Here is a 21,361-nt window from a genome sequence, read left to right as displayed (position 1 = left end):
GTTTCACCAGAGGAGATGCAATCCAGCAAGGTGAGAGCAACCTGCTCTCATCGATTCTAATGAACTGGACGGCTCTTTTACATGTCTACTCGCGGGCAAGCCCCGCTTATCTCAATGGGACTCGCTAACAAGGTTTCCTTAGGATGACAGGCAGGGCTCGGTCCCTCTTTTTCTGCTGGAATAATTAAATCATTCGGCCCCCCAAAAAGTATACAAAATGTTAGCCGTTTTCGCTTTTACTCCCTGATCAAATCTTTTTTACAGTGAAGAGCATTAAAGCTGGCCAGATTTAAAGATGTTTTCTTGGACTGAATATAGAAGGTTACAATGGAACCGACTTCTTCTGTCCCTTATAGCGACGCTGTTTGAAGCCAGACTGGATTTTCTTTCGAACTGATTGTAAAGTTATGGCCAAGTCACTAGAAGTTTTGGTCCTAGACATATTTACCCGGAGGTCAAGCCCGACTAAATTCAATAGGGAAGAAAACAACATTTTTGCTTCCGAAGAATCTAAAGTTTGCCCGAACTTCAAGATACTGACAACCAGTTTTATATACATGCTAGGGAAATCATTAATAGTGCTGCCAAGCAATAGAAAAGCGTTTAAAAAGAGGGGGGGGGAACATTCGGGTTCCTGTTTCGGACCGGTCTGGTTCGAAGCAGTCTCGAAACTCCCAGCCGCCCCCCGCCCGCCCCTCGTCGCCCTCTTCCTTTCCCGTTAGCTCTCAGGCCTGCAAAGCCGCGGGCCTGACAAGTTAGTCATCTGAATCCAATTAAGGCAAGCGGCATTTCATTTTGTTACGCGACAGGGAACCCTCTGGCAGGAAATTTCACCTAAAATTTCAATCATCTATTTCCTTCCTTCCTTCCTTCCTTTCCTTCCTTCCTTCCTTCCTTCCCTCCCGTGGGCGTGCAACCACATCCGAGGCCGCCCTGCTGCGATCTGAGCGCAGATCCTGAACTGGGGGAAGAGCACAGGTTCAGGGCTTCCTATCGGGGATGCGCTGCAGCAGGGGGAACTCGGAGTGCAGGATCGGAGGACCCGGGACAGACGGACGGAGCTTCCTTTCCTGTTTCAAGACGGGTCGGCTCCCCAGCCACCTTGAAACGGCCGCAGTTAAAAACAAAAAAAGGCTGCTGATGATTCCGCTTCGTTCTCACTCTCCGGGAAAAGCCCCATTTCCAAGCAGCATTTTCCCCTGCCGGGTCGCGTTTCCTTCTGCAGAAGGATCCAAAAGTCGATAATTAATTAGGCACAAAATGAAAACTTACCACGTTAATCAACCGCGAGCTTTGGCAAATAATGACCCCCCACTTTACCGCCGCCCCTTGTTTTTCTCCCCCCCCCACGCCCCAAATTAAACCTTACCCTGGCACTGGACGCAACACCTATTCCTAATGAATTTGTGGGGTGGTTGCTGGGGGGGGGGGGGGAGAGAAAAGAGAAACATAAATAAAAGCCCTTAAATTGACGTCCTCCCTCTCCCCCACGTGAATATATGCTGTAAAATACCGGCTGGGCCAGGCCGGGCCGGGCCTTGGAGGACCTGGGATCCAGGTTGCAGCATCGTGGGGGGGGGGGGGGGGGGGGGCGGCCAGTCAGCTCCGCTTTTCCCGAAATCCCATAAATTGAAAGTGGCTCGGGGAGCGAGAAGGGAAGGCGGCTGCCTCGCAGCTGGCTTTGGCTCAGGCTAAGAGAAGAAGTTGGGAGCTGGCTTCGGGGCAGGTCTTGGAGGGGATTCCGAAGCTGGGTTCTTCATTGAGCGGTGAGTTATTGCTATCCCAGCCAAAGGTCATTTCAAAGGCTTAGGCTGGTGAGATGGTCTCTTCTTAATAATGACTGAGGCTTCATTGTGAGGGAGCCCCCACTCCCGCCCGCCCCGTAGTAGTTCTATTAAGGTCCTCCAAGTTGGGGGAGCAGAGTTAGGGGTACAGGCAGCTCTAGGCACAGCGTGGGAATGATTTTCTGTGCGGGGTTGGGGGGGGTTAAAGTTGATATTGTCTTCCATTAAAAACGAAGCAAACGCCTGCTTAAGGTCTGCCTAGCACGCCCTTGGTGTGAAATGTGTACAAGGGTGTGCTAGAAGACTGGAGTCCGATGGTTGGACTTTTCTTGGGGTGGTGGTGGGGGTGGTGGGGAGGGCAATAATCTCTAGTCAGCCTTGAGACACTTAAAATAGAAGCCGCCGAACTAAGTGTGTGGGTGTTGGAACGGATTAGGTCTTTTGGATGCAATGCTGTCCTTAAAACACCAGAGAACATGGGCCTATCGCTGGGCACAAGGTTATGTACAATCAACCCCGCTTCTTTCTCTATGCAAAAAAAAAAAAAAAAAGTTACTACTCAACCCGAGTCTAACTTTAGTATTTCTTTAAACACTCCTACACGAAGGCAAACAAAAGCAAGAAAGGCCCTTTCTCATTGCAAACCTTCAGCATCAAAAGGTTATGCCTCTGTATGTGTGCGTGTGTGTGTGAGAGAGATATTAAAACCACAGCTGATATCCTAAGCATGCTTTTGCAAAGTGTAACCTTAAATGGTTAAATATTAGGAGATGGTGTTATATCGGATACAATGCAATTATTCTAGTGTTTGGAAAACAATAGTTGGCAAATATTAATTGCCTTTAAAAGTAACCAGATTCAGATATATATATATATACTCCGGATAGAGAGTAAATCAAAGGAGGCTGCTATTCCAGGCCTGTGAATCTAAGAATAAGACCCATTGTATTAGAGCTCTGTGGAGAGAAATTGCTTTGCCTCACGGATACATTATTTATGAAGTCAGTGGTTCAGAACTGCGGGTGGGGTGAGGTGGGGGTGAGATAAAAATGCATCCACTGAATGTGCCCCTTTGTTCCAGGTGCATCTCATTGTTTTATCCGAGGGAACCACAAGGCAGTCCCCACAGCTTTGCAGATAAAATTCAAGAAAAAACGTGAAAGGGGTGAGTTTGGCTGCAATTTTTTTTTTAAAAAAACCCATCTCCAATGGTTCTGTGCACATTGCCTCTTTCCTCCACGTGGGTTATTACCTATAAATATTGTTTCCAATGGAAGAAGTCGGAAAAGACTTTGATCGTTGCAAAAACGATCAAAAAAGAAATAAAAAATACTCTCCCTCTCCGTTGCTCCCTCAGGAGCTTTAATACACGTAATGTAATGTAAAGTACCTGACTATTCATAAAAAGGTTGATATACAACTGCCTTAAAAACGCACTTGGAGCGCACAGATAAAAGGTTATTACTACCATAAACGTTATCCTCCGCCCTCAATAACATTTATATCCGTCCCAGGCTTTAGCAGATCATTATTCTGGTTTGGTTTTTTTAAAGGAATGGGAAAAGTCTTTAATGGGCCCATATCACAGCGATCCCTGTCGATCCCACAAAATGTACTTTCTGTCTCCATTCCAAACCTTCTTCCTGATCAGACCGGATGCTAAAAAGAATTGGGTCGCCTCGGTACCAGTCCAGCTATTTCAAGCCCCGTCTCTCTCTCTCTCTCTCTCTCTCTCTCTCTCCCCCCCACCCCCCTGCCCGCCGTTTTGCGGGACCGGAGAGAAAACTCCCAAGGTCCGATGCCAGACCAAGGGAGCTTAACGAATAAAGGCTGGATTCGGATCAGGTCTGACTGCGTCGCAAACTGCGAGTTCTAGCGGTAAGAGGCAAAGAGGGCCGGGACAGAACAGGCGAAGCGGACGTGGGATGATGCCTAACCAGGGCTTCTCCGACCGCAGAGCGTTAGGAAACCCGGTGATACCGGGTGGCGGGCCGTCACGGATCCATTTCCATCCATCATCCCGTACCTCGCCCGGAAGAAACGTGCTTGTTGTTTTTCCACCACTTCCCGGCGGGCTATGAAGTAGCTCCGCAGGCCTGTCTTCCACCGAAGACCTGGAAAATCACCTTTGGCTGAGAAAATGGGGGGAAATTTCGAGCTAAATTACGCGGCGGGGCTTCCTGTGGGCGAAAAAGGTCTCTTCACCTCCGAAGCAAGGGGACTGGCCAAAAAAAATAACAACAACAACAAAAAAAAGACCGACGCGGCGGCCTTTTATATACAAATTCTCCGCCTCGCCGGCACTTTTGGCGGCGTCGGGCAGCGTCGAGAGAAGGGCGAGGGGGGGGGGGTAAGCTTTCTTTCTATGGCCGGCCTTCCCCCCTCTCCCACGCAGCTGTTGTGGCTGCTTCTTCGGCTTCTCCTTTCTCCGCTTTCCATTTCTTACTGAAGCGTTTACTGCCCAGCGCCAACACTCATAAATTTTGCTACACGCCGCCGTGACAGGTGCATTGATATGCGCTGCGAGAACTCGGCTGCTTAATAACCACTCCTCCCGGCCTCTCTTAGTGCCTTTTATTTATTCGGTATCATATTAGATATTGATCCCCAGCAGAATTAAGTGCAGTGGGACGCGTTGGTCGAGAACTGGGTTGGTAGGAATGCCTTGGCTAGGCACCGGATCGAAAGCCGTTGGTGAGCGCTGGGAAATGGTCCAGAGCCCGGCATAGCTCGGGGTTTCCCCCCGTGGCACGTGGTATCTTTGGGGTCCGCCAGGGAGGAGGAGGAGGAGGAGGAAGAGGAGGAGATGCTACACTCCTTCTGGTGCCCTTTGGTTTCTAGGCTGAGATGGAGAAGGGTGAGGAGATGAAGAGATTGCCTAAGGGCACTGCGGTTCAGACGAGGTTAACCTCTTGGAGAGGCTTGGCCACTGAAGCAGGGTCCTGGATAGACAGGGACTTCTCCACAGCCTCCCACCCCTGAAAAGTTGTATCCTCAAATTTTCCCCCTTTTGCCTTCAAAAAATTGAATTATAAAAAGGAGCTTTCAGCTTAGGGCAGCCTTGTATAGCCAAGTCGTGTGAGGAAGAAGAAGGGAACGAAAAGGGGGGAAGGGAGGTCTGTTTGTGTGTGTTCACAACTCTGAGTGTGTGTCTGTGTGAGATCTAAAAGATGAGCCCCCAAACAGTAGAGCATTGTCCATGTGATTTATGGCCCTCTGCCTCCTTTTTAGGTTCAAGCAGAGTTCACAAGCAGTTGGTATGTAGAGTAAGAGAAAGAAAGAAAGAAAGAAAGAAAGTTAGTTCTCACTTTGCTATAATATTCTCTCTGAAGATCTTGTGTGTTGAGAAAACCTGGTTTTAGTGAATGAACCAGGAGGCACCAAGTCATGTGTTGATTCAGAATAAACAAACCCCCCTGGATGAACTAGTGAAGTTGTAATAGGCTAAGAGGTGGACTTTATGATTATGAATGATTATTTGTGAACAAATGCAGCCTTGAAGGCTAATAATACACACATCAAATAGAAAGAAATCTTGGACATCCTCTAGGTAAATTTTTGTTTTACTTCAATTTGCTTTTTAACTTGGGCCTCATTTTATATATTTTTCCTCTTTTTTTCTCTAGATTCTTGGGAATGTGCATCTAAATAAGTATATCTTCCAATAAAGATAAAACATCATAAAATGAACACTACTTCACCATCTTTCATGCCATTGTAGGTTTATAAAACTTGAAGCCAAAAGTTTTTCTTTGTTTTGCTTTAAATTATAAATAACATTCTGGAAGTTTATTTTTTCATTTACTTAGTGCATTTATGTTTCATTTTCCCTCTCAAAATTCTCACAGTATTTTAGTTGTTTAAGGGTGTATGCATGTGTATATTTTCAGTGCTTTGAAGTAAGCACTAATAATATACTTTCCTATGTTCTCTCTATAGCTTATTTAAATTTATTTTAAATAGTTTTTAAAATTAAAATACACTGAAGGGACTTGTGAAACCTATCACAAATTGAATAATGTTCTGGCCTCTGTATAAAAGTTACTGTGATCATTTGCCAGGCAGCTAAAACATCTTGTATTACAAAGATGGGAAAATATAGCAAATTTAAAATATTTTAAATCACAGCCATGATGTCCCAAAGTAATACCTGAACAGTATTTTGTAATGTGAAATAAAAGATATTAGTATCTTTACCAGGAACTAGGACAGAAATGCAAAAGTTTCAGAAGAATTTAATAACTCCTGTTTTGTGGTCTCTATGTACCACATTTGTTAACCAATTTAAGTGCCTAGAGTCTGTGATTCTAACTTTGTTATCTGAAAATAAAAATGTAAATGATCACAAAAAAGCTAATCATCCTCCCTGCTTCAATTTGAACAGCAACAATTCTTGAGTTTATTTGGGGACCCAAAAGTCCAGTGATTTCAAAAGGTGATTTAAAATGAAAACAATGGAAAAATGTGTTTTGGTTCAATGGCTTATGTGTTCAGCACTTAATGAGCTTATGTGTAAACTATATTAGGGCCATGTCTGGAGAAACAGAACTTTATAGCATTAGGAACGGGAAACCTTATAGTTATGATCCCTGTGGTGCAACCTTCCCTACACTTCAGCCATGGATTTATTCCACTGAGCCCAGTAGGCCTTCTGAATAAACAAGGAACAACACTGAACTGCTTGATGCTTATTTATAAGTACTGTTAAATTGGAAACAATAAGTCTAGTTTCTAAAGTATTTACCTGTTTTTCTAGATTGTTGATGCTACTTCTCTTCTTATGAAATAGGATACTTAGCAAATGTATTTTAGAAGATTCAGACTTAAACACTTAGCTTAAAATTAAATTCATGGGTGTGACTTGTACATTTGCACTGTACATTTGATACCAAGCATCAATTAACATGCATTTACTTAGTTATTAATGTACTTGGTCTGATTTTTAATTTTCTCCAAAGACATCTATTAGATAACTTCTGTTCTTGTGGTCCCAGGGTCACCCAGTGGATGAGCAGAAATGAAGTCTGGCCTTGCCAAGCTAAATCCATAATCCCCCCTCCCCTCCCTCGATATTTCAAGTCATTGGCCCATATAGAGCTAATGAGATATGGAGACACCCCTAAATACTGAGAAAGGAAATCCTAATGTTTTCCCCAAGCATCGAAGGCCATGTTTATACTCAGAAGGAAGCAAAAAAATAACAATGCACAGACCATTATGAATATTTTGAAAAAAAAAATCTCTTTTGTATATGAGCGATTCTTTTTTTTTTTTCTGAAACAGAAATGGGATTTTCTGGATGGCAATAAACCCACAGAAGAGCTTCTCAATGAAAAGCAGACTGAAAATAATCTCTAGTTTATGTAGCTTTTAGGTCAAACTACCCCACTACAACCATCTGCTGAAATATGTCTGAAACAGAAAAGAAGATAGCTGACATAGGGCTTTTTCTTCTTCTTTAGATTGCAAATGAAAGTTACTGAATGCCCTCAGTTACACTTTAACTTCTTAGAACTCTTCCCAGGAAAAACAAAACAAAACACTAAGAGTCAGGATTTACAATACAGATCGACTTTTCTCCGGTTTTTCAGGTTCCAGTTCTGGTTCAATCCATCATGTCACCCTTGGCTATTAATGCACGCATGCGCAACTTGAGGGGGAAAAACAAAACAAGAGAAGGGGGAGAAAGAGAAGATGCAACAACAAAAAAATGTTGGTTAATATTTATACCAAAATAGAAAAGCAGTCAAACACTGAGGATACAGATATACTTGAGTACCACACGGCAGATAAGACTTTATATTTCTGAAAAACAATTAAAATTATCTACACAGAAGCAATAAGACTGCATTGTGAAAATGTTGGATGAAATGCAGACAAAGTTTAAATTAACATTTCCTTTTTAATAGCAGATTGTTATTTAACAAGGCAGACTAAATGGCAACAACTCTCCATTCTTCGCTAAAAGTCTATCACCTTTTAAAGTAAGCAAGTAATTAAGTGCAATTTATAATAGGCAGTGGTTGTCTTTCGGGCAGCCTGGGTGATAGTGTCTTTTGGACTTACCCAGGTGATTGATTTGTATAAACTACCATCACTTTTGAGGACCAAAAGTGATATTAATCACTCTATTTGAAGCATCTTGTTTCCCTCCGTTATTGCCCATATTTTCATCTTTGTTGTTTCAGACTGATAAGATGTGATGCCACTGGGTGATGGGGGGGAAAAGATCAAGCTTTAATGTACTGTACTAAAATAGACTGTATCAAATATTATTATAAAATGCTGCCTGCCTGCTTAAGGTGGTGGCCACAAACTTCACCCTAGATTTATATGTTTATTTATAAGAATTAAATCAACATTACCTCTTCCCTATTGCCCAATGTGACCAATCCTGAGGCTTACTCTGATACTAAGATAACTTGTCTGGCCCCTCTTTGACAAGAAATAATGCTAATATCAAATCCCCCCCACCCACCCAAATGTTCTCCAAATATATACCTTTCCAGGAAAGCAGGGAAGAATATTTCAGCTTAGGTTAGCTTTTCAGGATTGGCATTTTCCAAGTGTGTAAGATTGTAATTCTTGTTTTATCCTACCAAACAAAGTGGGCATGTTAGGATTCTAGATTAGGAGCCCTATTTAGGCAAAAGAAGGTATCATCCAAATATTGTATGGAAACATTTGTGCCTTTTTGGTTCCCTGAGGCTGATTACATTTAAATTTCTACTTTCTTGGATTTTATAGAGGCACACTTCTGTTTGAATGGAAGTGCAAGAGAGTAAGTCTCAGACCCTGACTGAATCAGGGCTACTCTCTGCATATCCTGATTCTTGGTATTCATATTGGAAGAGAAAGCAATTGATTTCAATGGCATTTGTGGCATGTAACTTTGTTTAGGATGAGGATGAAATATATGAATAGCTGACTGCCAGATATTTGCTTAGATGGAGGGGGGGGGAGAGAAAGTTGGCAAGTGAGGCCAATGATGAAATGTGTGAAATGCTTGGATGGCTGCCTATGTGTGTATTCAAGGATGAACTTACAGGTATAGAGCACAGTAGCAGAAACCACCCATAAATGACAAAGACTTCCTTGCTGTGGAGGGGCAAATAAGTCAAATGTTAGGCAAGATTACTGAAGGCCTGTGATGATTAATAAAGAAGTGAACTAATGGGTTTCTACTGTTTGAACCCATGCTTGTCATTGACAGGTTGTGCTAAAGCATTGGGCAGTGTCAGCCTTGCCAGGTAAACCAGACAGGAAATATTAGAAATAATATAGCCTTTATTGTAAGGCTATAATAACAGAATCTTGAAATTCTGGAATTATTTATCTCCTGTCATCTCCTTTACAGCCTGAAAAGCTAGGGAGGGTCCTTTCAGAGCTTTTTGCTCTGCTTTGTGGCTGTGGGCTACACTATCTCTTATCTGACTATTCCCATGGCAGTATCTCTTCACCCATCTCTCAAAGTCTTCCTCACATATCATTACAAGTGGATACATCACAAATTCTGGTGTAGGAACTGCTCAAATAGCTAATAGTCATTCTCTAGACCAGTCTTTCTCAAACTGTTTCCCTGGAGATAAATTGTACTGCAGCTCCCAGAATCACCAGCTAATGTGGCCTCTACAAGCCAAAGTAATGGGACTTGTAGTTCTCTCTGCATTATGATGAGATACAGTATTTGTAGACAAACAGGTGTTCTTGGCTGCAGAGACTGGGTTAAAAAGACCTCAAGATGGCTTTCTTCTAGAATTACGTCTCTGTCCATAGACGCTTGTGCTATTTGTGAAGGTAGGAAAAGCCTTGGGAACTATTCCAATGGGAAAAATGCAGTTGGAACAACCGGAATCCTATTATCTTACACTTTAATGTATCAGAATGAGGATAACGTTTCCAGGAGATAACCTTTTCCACTTCTCCTTTGCTTGAGTTTTAAAACCATGGCAAATGTGCTTCAGTACAATTATATGCATGGTTTTGTATTTATTTATTTAGTCGTCTGTATATAATGTATATTAGAGGTGGAGACCCTTTGAGAGCTGTATGCAACGTAATTTCATTTTAATATATGCCGATTAGTGTACATTCAAAGTGACAATAAAGTTACCCTAAGTCTTCAGTGACGGGTTGTGTCAACATTACTTGCTGGCCTGTCACTGGGCGTCTGGATAAAGGTAACCGAGGTGGGGTGGGAGACTGACGGAGTCCTGTCGTGCCTAACTCGAAAACAGAGCCACTCCATGTGTGAGGAAAACAGGGGACGCGGCCCAGCCACGGTTTCAGACACGTACGCTCTCCCGCCTCAAATGGCTTCTCGTCTCCTCTCTGTCCTCCAGGTATCTCGCGGGCAGCGACTGGCCGGAGCCCAAGACGTGAGAAAGCAAAGGCCGAGCAACGGGAGGGCCTTGACGGTCAATGTTGTTTGAGCAGGCGCCCGAGGCCTTGGCGACCGCAGAGCCTAAGATGCAGAAAACCGCCTACTACGACAACTCGACGCTCTTCGGGGCTTACGGCGGCAGCGGCGGCTACGGCAAAGCGGACGCCTACGGCTACACCACAGGCCCGCCTCAGCCCTACGCCCAGCCCGCTCTGGAGACTGACTACCCAGGGTCGGCTTGCTCCCTCCAAAGCGCCGCCCCTATCCGAGGAGCGCCTCCTGTTCACAAAAGCTCGGAGCTTGGCGGAAGCTGCATGCGGCCCGGCGGGGGAAGCCAGGCGGTCCCTCAGCCGCCGCCGGGCCTGGGCGACCAACAACAGCCGCCGCCTCAGCAACAACCGCCGCCGCCCCCTACAATGCCCTCTCCCTCCCCGCCTAACAACGCCTCCCACGCGGGGTCTGCTAAGAAGGGCAAAAGCGGGCCTAATTCTTCCAACGGCTCCCCGTCCACGATTAGTAAGCAGATCTTCCCCTGGATGAAAGAATCGCGGCAGAACGCCAAGCAGAAAAACAATTGCCCGCCCGCAGGTATCCAGCTCGCTTACCTGGGTAACCTGTGAGGGCGGGGTTCTTCGCAGGCTCCCTCTGAGAGGATGATGTCGCATGGAAGTCATTGAAACATAAAGAGGCCCTGCTAGGACAGGCCCAAAGCCCCTCCAACATCCCCCCCCACCTGCTACTCAACTGATACCCAGGGAGTGCCCTCAGTAGTTGGCCTGCTCTAGCAATCTGTCTCTGAAACCGAGACACCGTTTTGTGGTGGCTCCTAAAAGCCCCTTTCTTCTGTCCTTGAGAGGAAAAATGCCATAAAAGCAAATAAATAACTGCATACAGCCAGATGAAGACATGATTTCTCTTTACACGTTTGGTGCCTTTTGGTGGGCCATGGTTGGCCATGATAGCAGTTGTAATCTTACACATTTTAAGATCACCAGTTAGGGGCCTTTAATTAACATGAAAACTTAGGTAGGCAGGATTCAAGATTCTGCCACTCCCCACTCTCTTTTAGTGAAAAGGCTTGTGGTGTCCCATTCCAATTTTTGAAACTTAGTTGTCTGCCCTAGGCATAACAGCTGTATGGAGACATATTGTAGACATAAGCACAGCTTGTAACATCAACCCATCCTTGTTTTAAATGTATTCCTCTTCTAGATTTGATAATGCAGGATTCCTCATAAGAAGTTCCCTACTGAAAACAAACTTTATAAATTATATTAAAATCAATGCCACTTTTCGTGTAAGAACATGTACCTGATGATGTCCTATATAAACCTATGGGATTTAGTTCTTACTTGGCTGAGTTTGTAAATTGAACAAAAAAGAAATGAGATATTTGAGAAGCTCACTCTCTGTGTTACAGCATTTCAAAGTTGAGTAACTCATATTTTTCAAAGTAGGTTGCCATATGTTCTTTATTTTTAATTACATATTTCTTTTTCAAAGAGCCTTTATGCTAGCACGTCATGGCTTTGAACTAAATATTAACCATGCTGCTTAACTTTTTTTTAAAAAAATAACAAGCTGTACAGCCAAGGACCAAATTATACTTGCCCCAGCTCTGCCCAAGTCATGGTGTGTTCTACTCAAAATTATGCAACTACTTATGGCATAGGAAAAAGAAATCCCCCCAAGTTCTTTTCCACACCATCTCATTACAAAATAAATAATAAACCACTGCCCTTTGTGATATGCATATATCTGAAATCTGGGGCAGTTGCCTTGATCAGCCTAATGGCAGGGCTGGACTTGTTCAGATGTGTCTCTAGGAGACCATCCCTCTCAATTTCTTTTGCTCTTTTATAGAGAATCTATGAAATCATTTGAGGTGCCTAAATGCTACTAATTCCAAAATGGATGATGAAATGAGAGATGAGACTGTGTCTCTAACTGGGTGTGGCCTGCTCCTCTAAAGCCACCCTCCTGACATAATTTTCTAATCCAGCAGGAGGAAGTGCTGGGACTTTACTTGATGGCCCCCACATTCCTCCCCTTTTCAAAATTGTCTGATGAGCAGAGAGAGGAAGGGGCAGTGCAGACCCAGATCCTGATAGCTGGCTCTTTCTGATTTTGAAATGGCTGCTCAGTTGAATGAAGGAGGGAGGGGGACTTTTCCCATGGGGATCCCCAGCTCAGTAACCTTCCCAATAGTTAGAGTACTATCTCAGAGATAATCAGCACACTTGGGGCTCTGACTGCTGCATTGTCTTCAGAGTTTGGAGCCTGGGTCCTGTCCTGTTTGGATCCCTTCAACAGACCTTCCTGGGTTTTGTCAGGGGGATCAATTGATTTCTCCAATTAAATTAGATGATTTACAGCTCTCTTGCCAGAAGCTGGAACTTTCCTATCCCTTTGAGGCCCCTCCCACCCACCCACCCCGCACCCCCCAGCATCCAGCTTCAATCACTGACTGTCCAAATAGGCATAGAGATGAACCTAGTTTCTTGCTATCTACTTTGCGGAATGGGTGGATGAAATGGGGTGGAGGGCTAAGAATTTCAATAGTAGGCTGGTGAGATGAGAAACACCAAAGTGATCTAAGGCTTTGTTGGAAGCATCCCTTGGCATGCATTTTGCTTTCCCTGTTTATGAGGCAGGGGCCTTCACATATTGATTGCAATTGTGCAAAGCGCTGAGACCTGGGCTCTTTTGAATTTACTGTGAAAGCCAGCTTCAAAAGGAAGGGAGGGGAGGAGGGCAGGAATTAAAAGGGAATACAGCTGAAACTGTAGTGGTGGTGGCGCTGTTGATGCCCTGCATTGATCATCTACCCTAGAGACTGCTCTGAAAATTACTGAAGAGTGTCAGTTCAGAGTGCAATGTGAATGGCTGGATTCAAACTGGGCATTTAGAGTTTTTAGGCATATTTTTCACATTGGCATTCGGTCCACTGCAGCTTCGGAATACCAAAGGGTCTTCATCTTCCCATTCTGCCACAACCTCTGGCAGGACACTTTGCATGGTGGACGCCACCCACTGGGGTAACTCAAACAGCCCGTTGACCTATCTCTTTTCTTTCTCTTTGACAGGAGAGAATTGTGAAGACAAGAGCCCGCCTGGCCCAGCTTCCAAGAGAGTCCGCACAGCCTATACAAGCGCTCAGCTGGTGGAGCTGGAGAAAGAATTCCACTTCAACCGCTATCTCTGCCGTCCGCGCCGTGTGGAGATGGCAAACCTTCTCAACCTGACTGAGCGTCAGATCAAGATCTGGTTTCAGAACCGTAGGATGAAATACAAAAAGGACCAGAAAGCCAAAGGGATTATGCACTCCCCAGTCGGCCAGTCTCCAGACCGAAGTCCACCCCTAAGTGGTCCAAGTCATGTTGGCTATACCAGCCAGTTGCCCAGTGTTGGGGCCCTGAGCTACGACACTGCCCCATCGCCAACCTCCTTTGCCAAGTCGCAACAAAATCTGTATGGCCTGGCTGCCTACACAGCTCCGCTCAGCAGCTGTTTGCCCCAGCAGAAAAGATACCCTGGAGCTGAGTACGACCACCACACCATGCAAAGCAATGGGGGTGGTTTTGCCAATCCTAGTTTGCAGGGTAGCCCTGTCTACGTTGGAGGGAACTTCGTGGATTCCATGCCAGCCTCCGGCCCGATGTTCAACATCAGCCATCTCTCTCACCCTTCCTCTGCTAGTGTGGACTACAGCTGCGCTGCTCAGATCCCCGGCAACCATCATCATGGACCTTGTGACCCCCACCCCACCTACACAGATCTCACTTCTCATCACACATCTCAGGGAAGGATTCAGGAAGCCCCCAAACTAACACATCTGTAGTAAAATGGAACATATGGAGAGAAAGAGAGGGGGGAAAGGGGGAAGAGGAAAGAAAGAAAAAAGGAATGAAAGAGAGAAAGAAAGATCCTCATGTTTCAATTACCTCACTTTTTCCTGATAATTATTTTTCGGAATCCTGAGTGTTAGTGGTTTGTGTGTGTGCGTGTGTGTCCAGTAACAGCTAAATTATCTCGTTTATTTCATTGACAACTCCTGAACTCTGTGGTTTTGTTTTCCTTTCTTTTTGAATTAAAAAAAAAGTTTTAAAGCATGACAGTGCAATATCCTTTAAAAATAATTCCCACAAGGGAATATTAATTGGTAAAGATGTACTGAAAAATAAGTTGTAGAAATTTGTTAGTATTAGCAAAACATGAGTACTGATGAGGAGTTTAACACAGTTGGGACCAAAATGAGGACCTTATTCCAGAGATGTTGATTTATGGGATCCTTCAGCAATGTGGACAATTGCTTTGGACTTAAATAAGATGTATTTATTATTTTAATAACTTTTAAAAAATACTCATTATTTAATCTTGGCCTTCAATGTATTTATGTGGATATTTGTAGAATTTCTTCATTCCCTTCTCCCTAATTTTGAAAGTTTAATTCAGGTCTTTGGTAACTATACATTTTCACCTATTTAGTATATTTGATCAGAAATAGAAAGAGTAGTTTTGAACAGTTGTAACAGTGGCTGGTGTTTGTAGTTTATGTAAGGATTAAGCAAATTGTAAGTCAAGTCATAGATTAATACAAAATTGAAGCATTATCACAAACAGCTGTTACATTTAAAAACATATAAATACACAACATATTAATTTATTTCATGATTGTTTGGTATCCTTTTACTTTTAAAATGTTTAAAAATATTGGGGTGGGAGTGCATCTTATTTAAAAATATTCTCTCCTCTGGCAATTTGGGTATTGGCCATCTTTGACATCCATAAACCATCCAAGAAACTATAAATTATAATGCAGTTCCATACTTGTTTTCTCAGAGGTAAGCCCATTGAGTATAATGGAATTACTTCAGCTATGAATGGCTCAAATGACATCTTTACTATCTATTACAGAGACCATTTTGTCTTGTTGTTTGAACGTAAAATAGCCAAAACCTTTCATAGATTAGAAACAATATAATGCTATTGATGTCATTTAGTAGTTCCACAGTAATTCAAACTAAGAACTATCCCTTTCAGTTATTATTGTTATTATTGTTATATTATTTATATGCTATTTATTCTAATCATAGATCAATTTTGTACACCTTATCAGAAACCAGAACTTACTTTTGCTGATTAAGGAGGAAAAGGAGAAGACAAATTTTGAATGAAATATTGACAATCAAGTATCTACAAGGAAAGACTGTACTGGGGTGTAGGGAAATCTGAATGGCTTTTGAGATAGGAAATTACTAGATCTATCAATATTTAATATAGTTGTTTGTAGCAGGATTGATGCAATCCTCGTGTAAACAAGCGTTTCTGCCTGAAGCCTAAAATGGACAAGGAACACAAACATCCTTCCTGGGCTCCCACTTTATTTATATCTTGTATTTAATCTCTCCCTGGATTTATTATAAAGTGTTCCTCAGCATAAAAGTGACACTAGGTAGATGTTAGAAGCTACAGCTGCCCATTCATTCAGAAAGAAGCATTTCTTACTGTCTTCCAGACTGCTCAGTTAGGATGCAGATCTTTGGAAATGCCTTGGACAAGGGCTGAGTGAAACCTCCCATTTCGGCTTGACTAATAGTGCTATTCCATTTCTGTGCATCCTGATGGCAGCTCCTGCAGATCTTTTTGTTGGAAGAGGATTTTCACTCTTAGATTTGTGTCTTGGCTGGACAATGATGGTGACAGTATATTTTAAAAAATCATATTATTGCCCCTCATTCCTTTTTTGTTGTTGTTTTAAATATACCATGTTAACAATGAAGATGGAATATGTACCCTTTTGTTAAATCTCACTTTTATCCAAGTGTTGTAAATCTGTAAACAAGACAGAATAAACAGCTTCAAATGAAGAAATATTTTAACCACTACTGGATCTAAAGTTGCTTTCTATGATACTTTGCTTTTTCTAAAATGCACATATTCAGAGCCATTATAAAACCATAATATGCCCAATCAGTAAGTTCTAAATTGAACAAGTACACAATCCCTAGAAACTCTTCCAGGAAATTCTTAGATATCACCATTGATAAATAAATAACATGTCTAATTTATTTTGTGTTCCTCATAGGAAGATGTATTTTATTTTCAGCTTCTATAAATCAACTCTATGCATATGGAATGTAACTTGATAGACCTTTCTAGGATGTCCTGATATGGTCCACAGCTTCATGTTTTATGGGTTTAACTTCAAATGGCATCTGAATTGTTTTGTGTTATTTTTCTTCCCTAAACTCATATGAAGAAGTGAAAGCAAGTTATGAACCTTCTGGGAATGGGAGAAACAACTATTCATAGACACAGATAAACGCAACTAGTCTTGGTATAGAGATAACTTCATTTTCAAACTTTTCATTGGGAAAACTTGCAAATCAAGTCTGACATTCTGGTAATTAAACTATGATCAAGATTGTTGCACAGAGGTTTTTATTTCTTTTGCTTGAAGTCAAGTTGTGCCTGAAAGACCATGTGTTTAGAATCGTGTTGGGTGATGTAAGTTGAGATGGGAAAATCATAAACCAATTGGAAATAAAACTTGCCTTGGCTATATTTTCTGGGGATGTGGTGTTTGGTTTTTTTGTTGCCTGACTGCAGGGGGCCAAAAACACCACTATTCAGGGGTTAAAACAAATTATTTGGCAAAAAGTCTCTATTTGACTACCGTTTACTTCCATACAAACAGGTGTGGGATTTGGGTCCAACAAGGAAGAGGGATGGAATGACATTTTTTTAATGGCAATTTTTAAAATTTCTTTTATTCAATTTCTATAGCTGCGCATAGCAATCCAATTGACTCTTGCTCCTGATTGTAATGTTTTATAATAAAAATATGGCTCAAAGTTTCTCCTGCTATTTAGATTTTGGTAATATAGTAATTAGCCATTTCCACATATAAAATCTGTGTTGTCCCTGAACTATTGTATTATCTGAAAGAATTACAGCATACTGGAATAGGGTCTTAAGATCTCAGCCTTTGTGGAAAAAACAGCAGCATTTTCCCCCAAAGAAACTTCCAGGCTTTGTGGTTTCTAAGGAGAATAAATACTAAGGAAAAGGACAGAGAGACCATTTCCATTTAACTTTACAAAGCTGAAAATGCATTTCTTGAAGATGTGCCTCTTTTTAATTATTTGAAGGTTAAGGACCAGCCATAGGGCCAGATGTCTCAGGTCCTAAACCTGCACGAAAAACAATGTGGTCAGATTTTGAAATATAGCCTTTCTCAATTCTGTACTACAGCAACTTTCATTTCAGACTTACCGTTTTCTCAGCTTAAAGTTTATTATCGATTCCCCCACCCACCCCTTGTTTTCTGCAGCATGTGGGGTGGGAAGAAGAGCAGTACTAAAGATTACATCTGTAGTGTAGGAACCTTTCTGAAAGCATTCTCTCTTGGAAACCATTCTCTTCTCCCTTTATGGCTGCCCACCTAAGTATATTTCTAGGAAAAATAAATCTCAATCAAATGTACTGGGCTGAATTACAAGGAGGTTTATGTGAATGCTTCTCCATAATCCCTTAAAGGGAGCAGGTCTTTATTTTCTCTCTTCCTTTCCAGCTACAGACCACTTCCCCCTCTTTGTACGCAGAATTGCCGGCCTTCCTAAAGCTGAAAGTACACTGGTAGTACAGTGGTACAGTTGCGTTAAAACAACAGCAATAGCAGCAGAGCAATAATGTTGGGGAGGAACTTCGAGTTGATCGCGAACGTCTTGCTCCCTAACGGATTTGTTCTTTGTCCCCGTGGTCAAAAAAAAAAAAAAGAAAGAAAAAAGAAAAAAAAAGCATGCCTTGCTTGGCCTGCCTGCCTAATCTTATCCCCCATCCTTTTCCTGGCACCCTTTCCTCCATTCTTCCCTTCTTTCTTCACCCTCGGCGGACGAACTTGTGGAGCTGGCCAGGGTTGGATCACGCGGGATCTTATTCTACTCGGCTGAAATCGGCAGCAACCTGCCCGCGGATTCCTATTTCCTCGCTGAGCTGCGACCCGCGGGGCTAAAAAAAAAAAAGAGAGGTTGAGGGAAGGGGAGGCAGCAACAAGCCGAAGAACCATGGAAGGGTCTCTCTCTCTCTCACCCACCCCCCTCCCCCAGCGCGAGGCTTCGTTCCAAAGGGTAGCGGCGCGGAGGAAGGGCCTGAGGCGCTTCATCCTCCCACACTTGAGGAAAATTGCCGCCGGCCTCCTCTTCCCTCATTGGCTTGGAGCAGAGCCCGGTAGCTAAGCAACCTCGCACGGAGAGGGCACCGCTAGGCGGGGTCAACGGGGATCGCTGAGCCGAGTTCCGCGCCAGGCTGCAGAGACGACCCGGCAGCGGCTTACGCGCCTGGTCTCGTCTCGCCTTCCCGCCTCGCCTTTCTCTTGCCTCTCTCGCGCTGCCGTGTGTTGCGAACAAAGGGGCCCTGGTAGCCATGTTTTTCTTGTAGTCCTCCCTCAATGCAGAAGTTGCCCGTTTCTGCAAAGCGGCGCGGTTGGATCCTGGAGGCGGGAGAGAGACGAGAGAGAAATCTTTCAAGATGGGAGGCGGTTCCTGTTCTTTTTTTTTTTTTTTGGTGGTGGTGGTGGCGGAGAACCCGAGATGCTTCTTCCTTCCAGAAGAGGCTATAAGTTACAGCAACCACACTCAACCGAGGAGCATCCCTCATAATAACTTCCAGCAGGCTCGCCTGGTGCATGTAGGAATGGAGGAGAAGATAGCCTTGTAAGGCTTATCACCACCTCTGAGAATAGGCCTTGTGCAGTATAATGGGAGTTGCTGTGCTTTTGTCTGCCGTTTGTTAATCCTTGTACTTGGGAGCTTTTCCTTCTAAGAGGACGAGCAGCCCCGCCCCAACAATAGTGCACTGTGTTAGCCCTTTGGTTCAGACAGTAAGATGCAAAGGATATTGTATCATTGGTTTTTGTTTTATTTTTAAAGAATGGCAACTCAAAGCAAGTAGTGGAGTTCTGGTGGGGAAAAAAAACGTCTTTTGTCTTGGACCCATTGCAGAAATTCAGCTGAAATACTTGAATTTGAGATTACATGTCATCCTAAATGCTAGCACTGAATTAGAAATGCATATTAAATCTAGTTGTGAGTGACCAATGTATAACCAGTTCAAAAACACCTTAGTGAAATAGAATATAATGAAATAAAGTAACGTCTTTGTATAATTAAGCCACTATTCAATTTTTTGCAGCTTTTCTGAAAAATGCTGAAAGGTATTACAAATCTTACGCTGTAAGTGAGGCAATGATTAGAACTAAAAATAACAAAGAATTACATATCTAATCTATACAGGGAGCCAACAATGAAGGACAAAAAAAAATACACTTATGTTCAAATGATAGTATCTGATTACGATCCATTAAAAAAATATGCCATGGTATATTTGCTAGCCGGTATAGTGCAATAAGACTTTGTTGCTTTAGGAAATCATGTCTTGCTCTGCAATAGGCAGAATTTGGAGGCCAGCAGAATTTCTGTTATCAAACAAGGGCAGCTATTGCTGGGGGCAATGGTAGAGAGCAGTGCTAAAGAAAGGCAGAAGGAAGAGGAGAGCTGGAGTCGCATCTGGAGATGAGGCAAACCCACCCCACTTTAATTAGGATCTTGTACATTGTAAAAAAGGACTGAGACAGACACAGAGATTTGTCTCCAAAATGAAGAGGAGGAAGAGATGGGAATGACAAGAGATGCAAGGTTGCCTTTTAAATTTGAAATTGGTACACCTGCCCACTCTAACTGGGCATTTTCCAGTAATAATTTTGACCTGAAAGATCTTTCCTGGTTGATATTTCTTTGACCATCATCTTAGTGCTCAAACACATCCTGGAAAAAGAGAAACATTTCTGAGTGAGATTTGTAGCCAAAATAGAAATGGCCATAAGAGGAACAGAGCCTGTTTTAAAATCGGAAGGACAGTCCTGTAGCAGGCCACTGGACACAGCAGGCCAAGAACCCTCTAAAGATGACTTTCATGTGACATTGAATATTTGCATAAATTTCTCAATTTTTTAAAAATGAAAAATATCATTGACCTACCTACTTACCTTGAACAATCTTCAACTGCCTAGCAGTACTATTGTCCCAGGATGGGGAGTCCATTGTAAGGATATTTCTTCAACAAATAATCAGCAAGTTGTCTTAGAGCTGGGGCAAGGAGGCTTCAGGGATAAATAGAGATAGAGGAGCAAGATTTCACAGAAGTTCTATTGTATGTATGTATGTATGCATCATATTTATGTAGCTGCCCATATCACAGACGTAGAATGAGACAAAGAAACCCTGGGTGTTCAAGCCCTAGAAAAGAGAAGATTAAGGGGAGATATGCAGGCAGTCTTTCAAAACTTGAAAGAGTAACCTGCACAGGATGGGTGGGGGGGAGGGAACCTTTCTCAATTGTTTCAGCGAGACTACAGTTGTTGGGTAGAAATGACAGAGAAGCTGATGTCAGCTTAACAATAGAAGAAGCTTTCTGAAAGCACAAGCTAGTCAACAGTAGAAAGGACTGATTTATAAGGTAGCAAAGACTCCACTGCTGAAGGTATTTAAGCACAGACTGGACAACCAGCCATCAAGGATGTTTTAACTGAATTCTATACTGCTGATCCTAACTGGCAGGAGATAAAATAGGCGACCCTCATCCATTTCTAATTCTATGGTCCTAACTGATCATTTGAATAGTTAATTGCAAATTAAAGATATACCTCTACCCTGTATCAGCAAGCAAGTTGGTTTAGCACAGGAATAATCTAAATTATTCTAAATAATCTTGTAATAGAATCATAGGATTGGAAATAACATCAAAGGACATCTAGTCCAGTCAATCCTGTACTAATACAGGACATAATTGTAGTCAGGAACTCTAATGAAAGAAATTCCAGTTCCTTTCTAGTTCAATTGCCAAACAGCTTCTACCATTAAGTTCTAGTTAATGTTTAATGTTATTGAAATTTGTACTCATTGGCTCAAGTCCTATCATCTGGAGCACCAGAAAACACATTTGTTCCATCAGCTATATGGCAGCCCTTCAGCACTTGAAAATTACTATATTTCAGACTCTTAGTTGTGATTTAGCTTGTAGTAAAGCTAAACAAACCTAACTCTAGCAGTATTCCTTCAGGACTTTGTTTTTAAGGTTTTGACCAAATTTGTTGCTCTCATTGGTACATATTTAATTTTGTGGACATTCTTAT

The 21,361-nt window shown here is 42.6% G+C and overlaps 1 protein-coding gene across 1 annotated transcript; it reads left to right on the top strand.

The window, feature by feature from the left end:
• Nucleotides 1-2,852: 2,852 nt before the first annotated feature.
• HOXD3 (homeobox D3) lies at nt 2,853-16,037 on the top strand. The gene is made up of 3 exons (XM_026696724.2): nt 2,853-2,949; nt 10,127-10,755; nt 13,254-16,037. Exons 2-3 carry the CDS (start codon nt 10,206-10,208, stop codon nt 14,006-14,008), a joined length of 1,305 nt encoding a protein of 434 aa, XP_026552509.1. The 5' UTR covers nt 2,853-2,949; nt 10,127-10,205; the 3' UTR covers nt 14,009-16,037.
• Nucleotides 16,038-21,361: the final 5,324 nt, after the last annotated feature.

This window comes from Pseudonaja textilis, chromosome 1, assembly GCF_049901715.1.
Source record: "Pseudonaja textilis isolate UNSWEBS1 chromosome 1, rPseTex1.2, whole genome shotgun sequence".
Lineage (NCBI taxonomy): Eukaryota > Metazoa > Chordata > Lepidosauria > Squamata > Elapidae > Pseudonaja > Pseudonaja textilis.
Note: the sequence above shows the minus strand (reverse complement) of the source record. Positions and strands in the feature narration are given on the sequence as shown.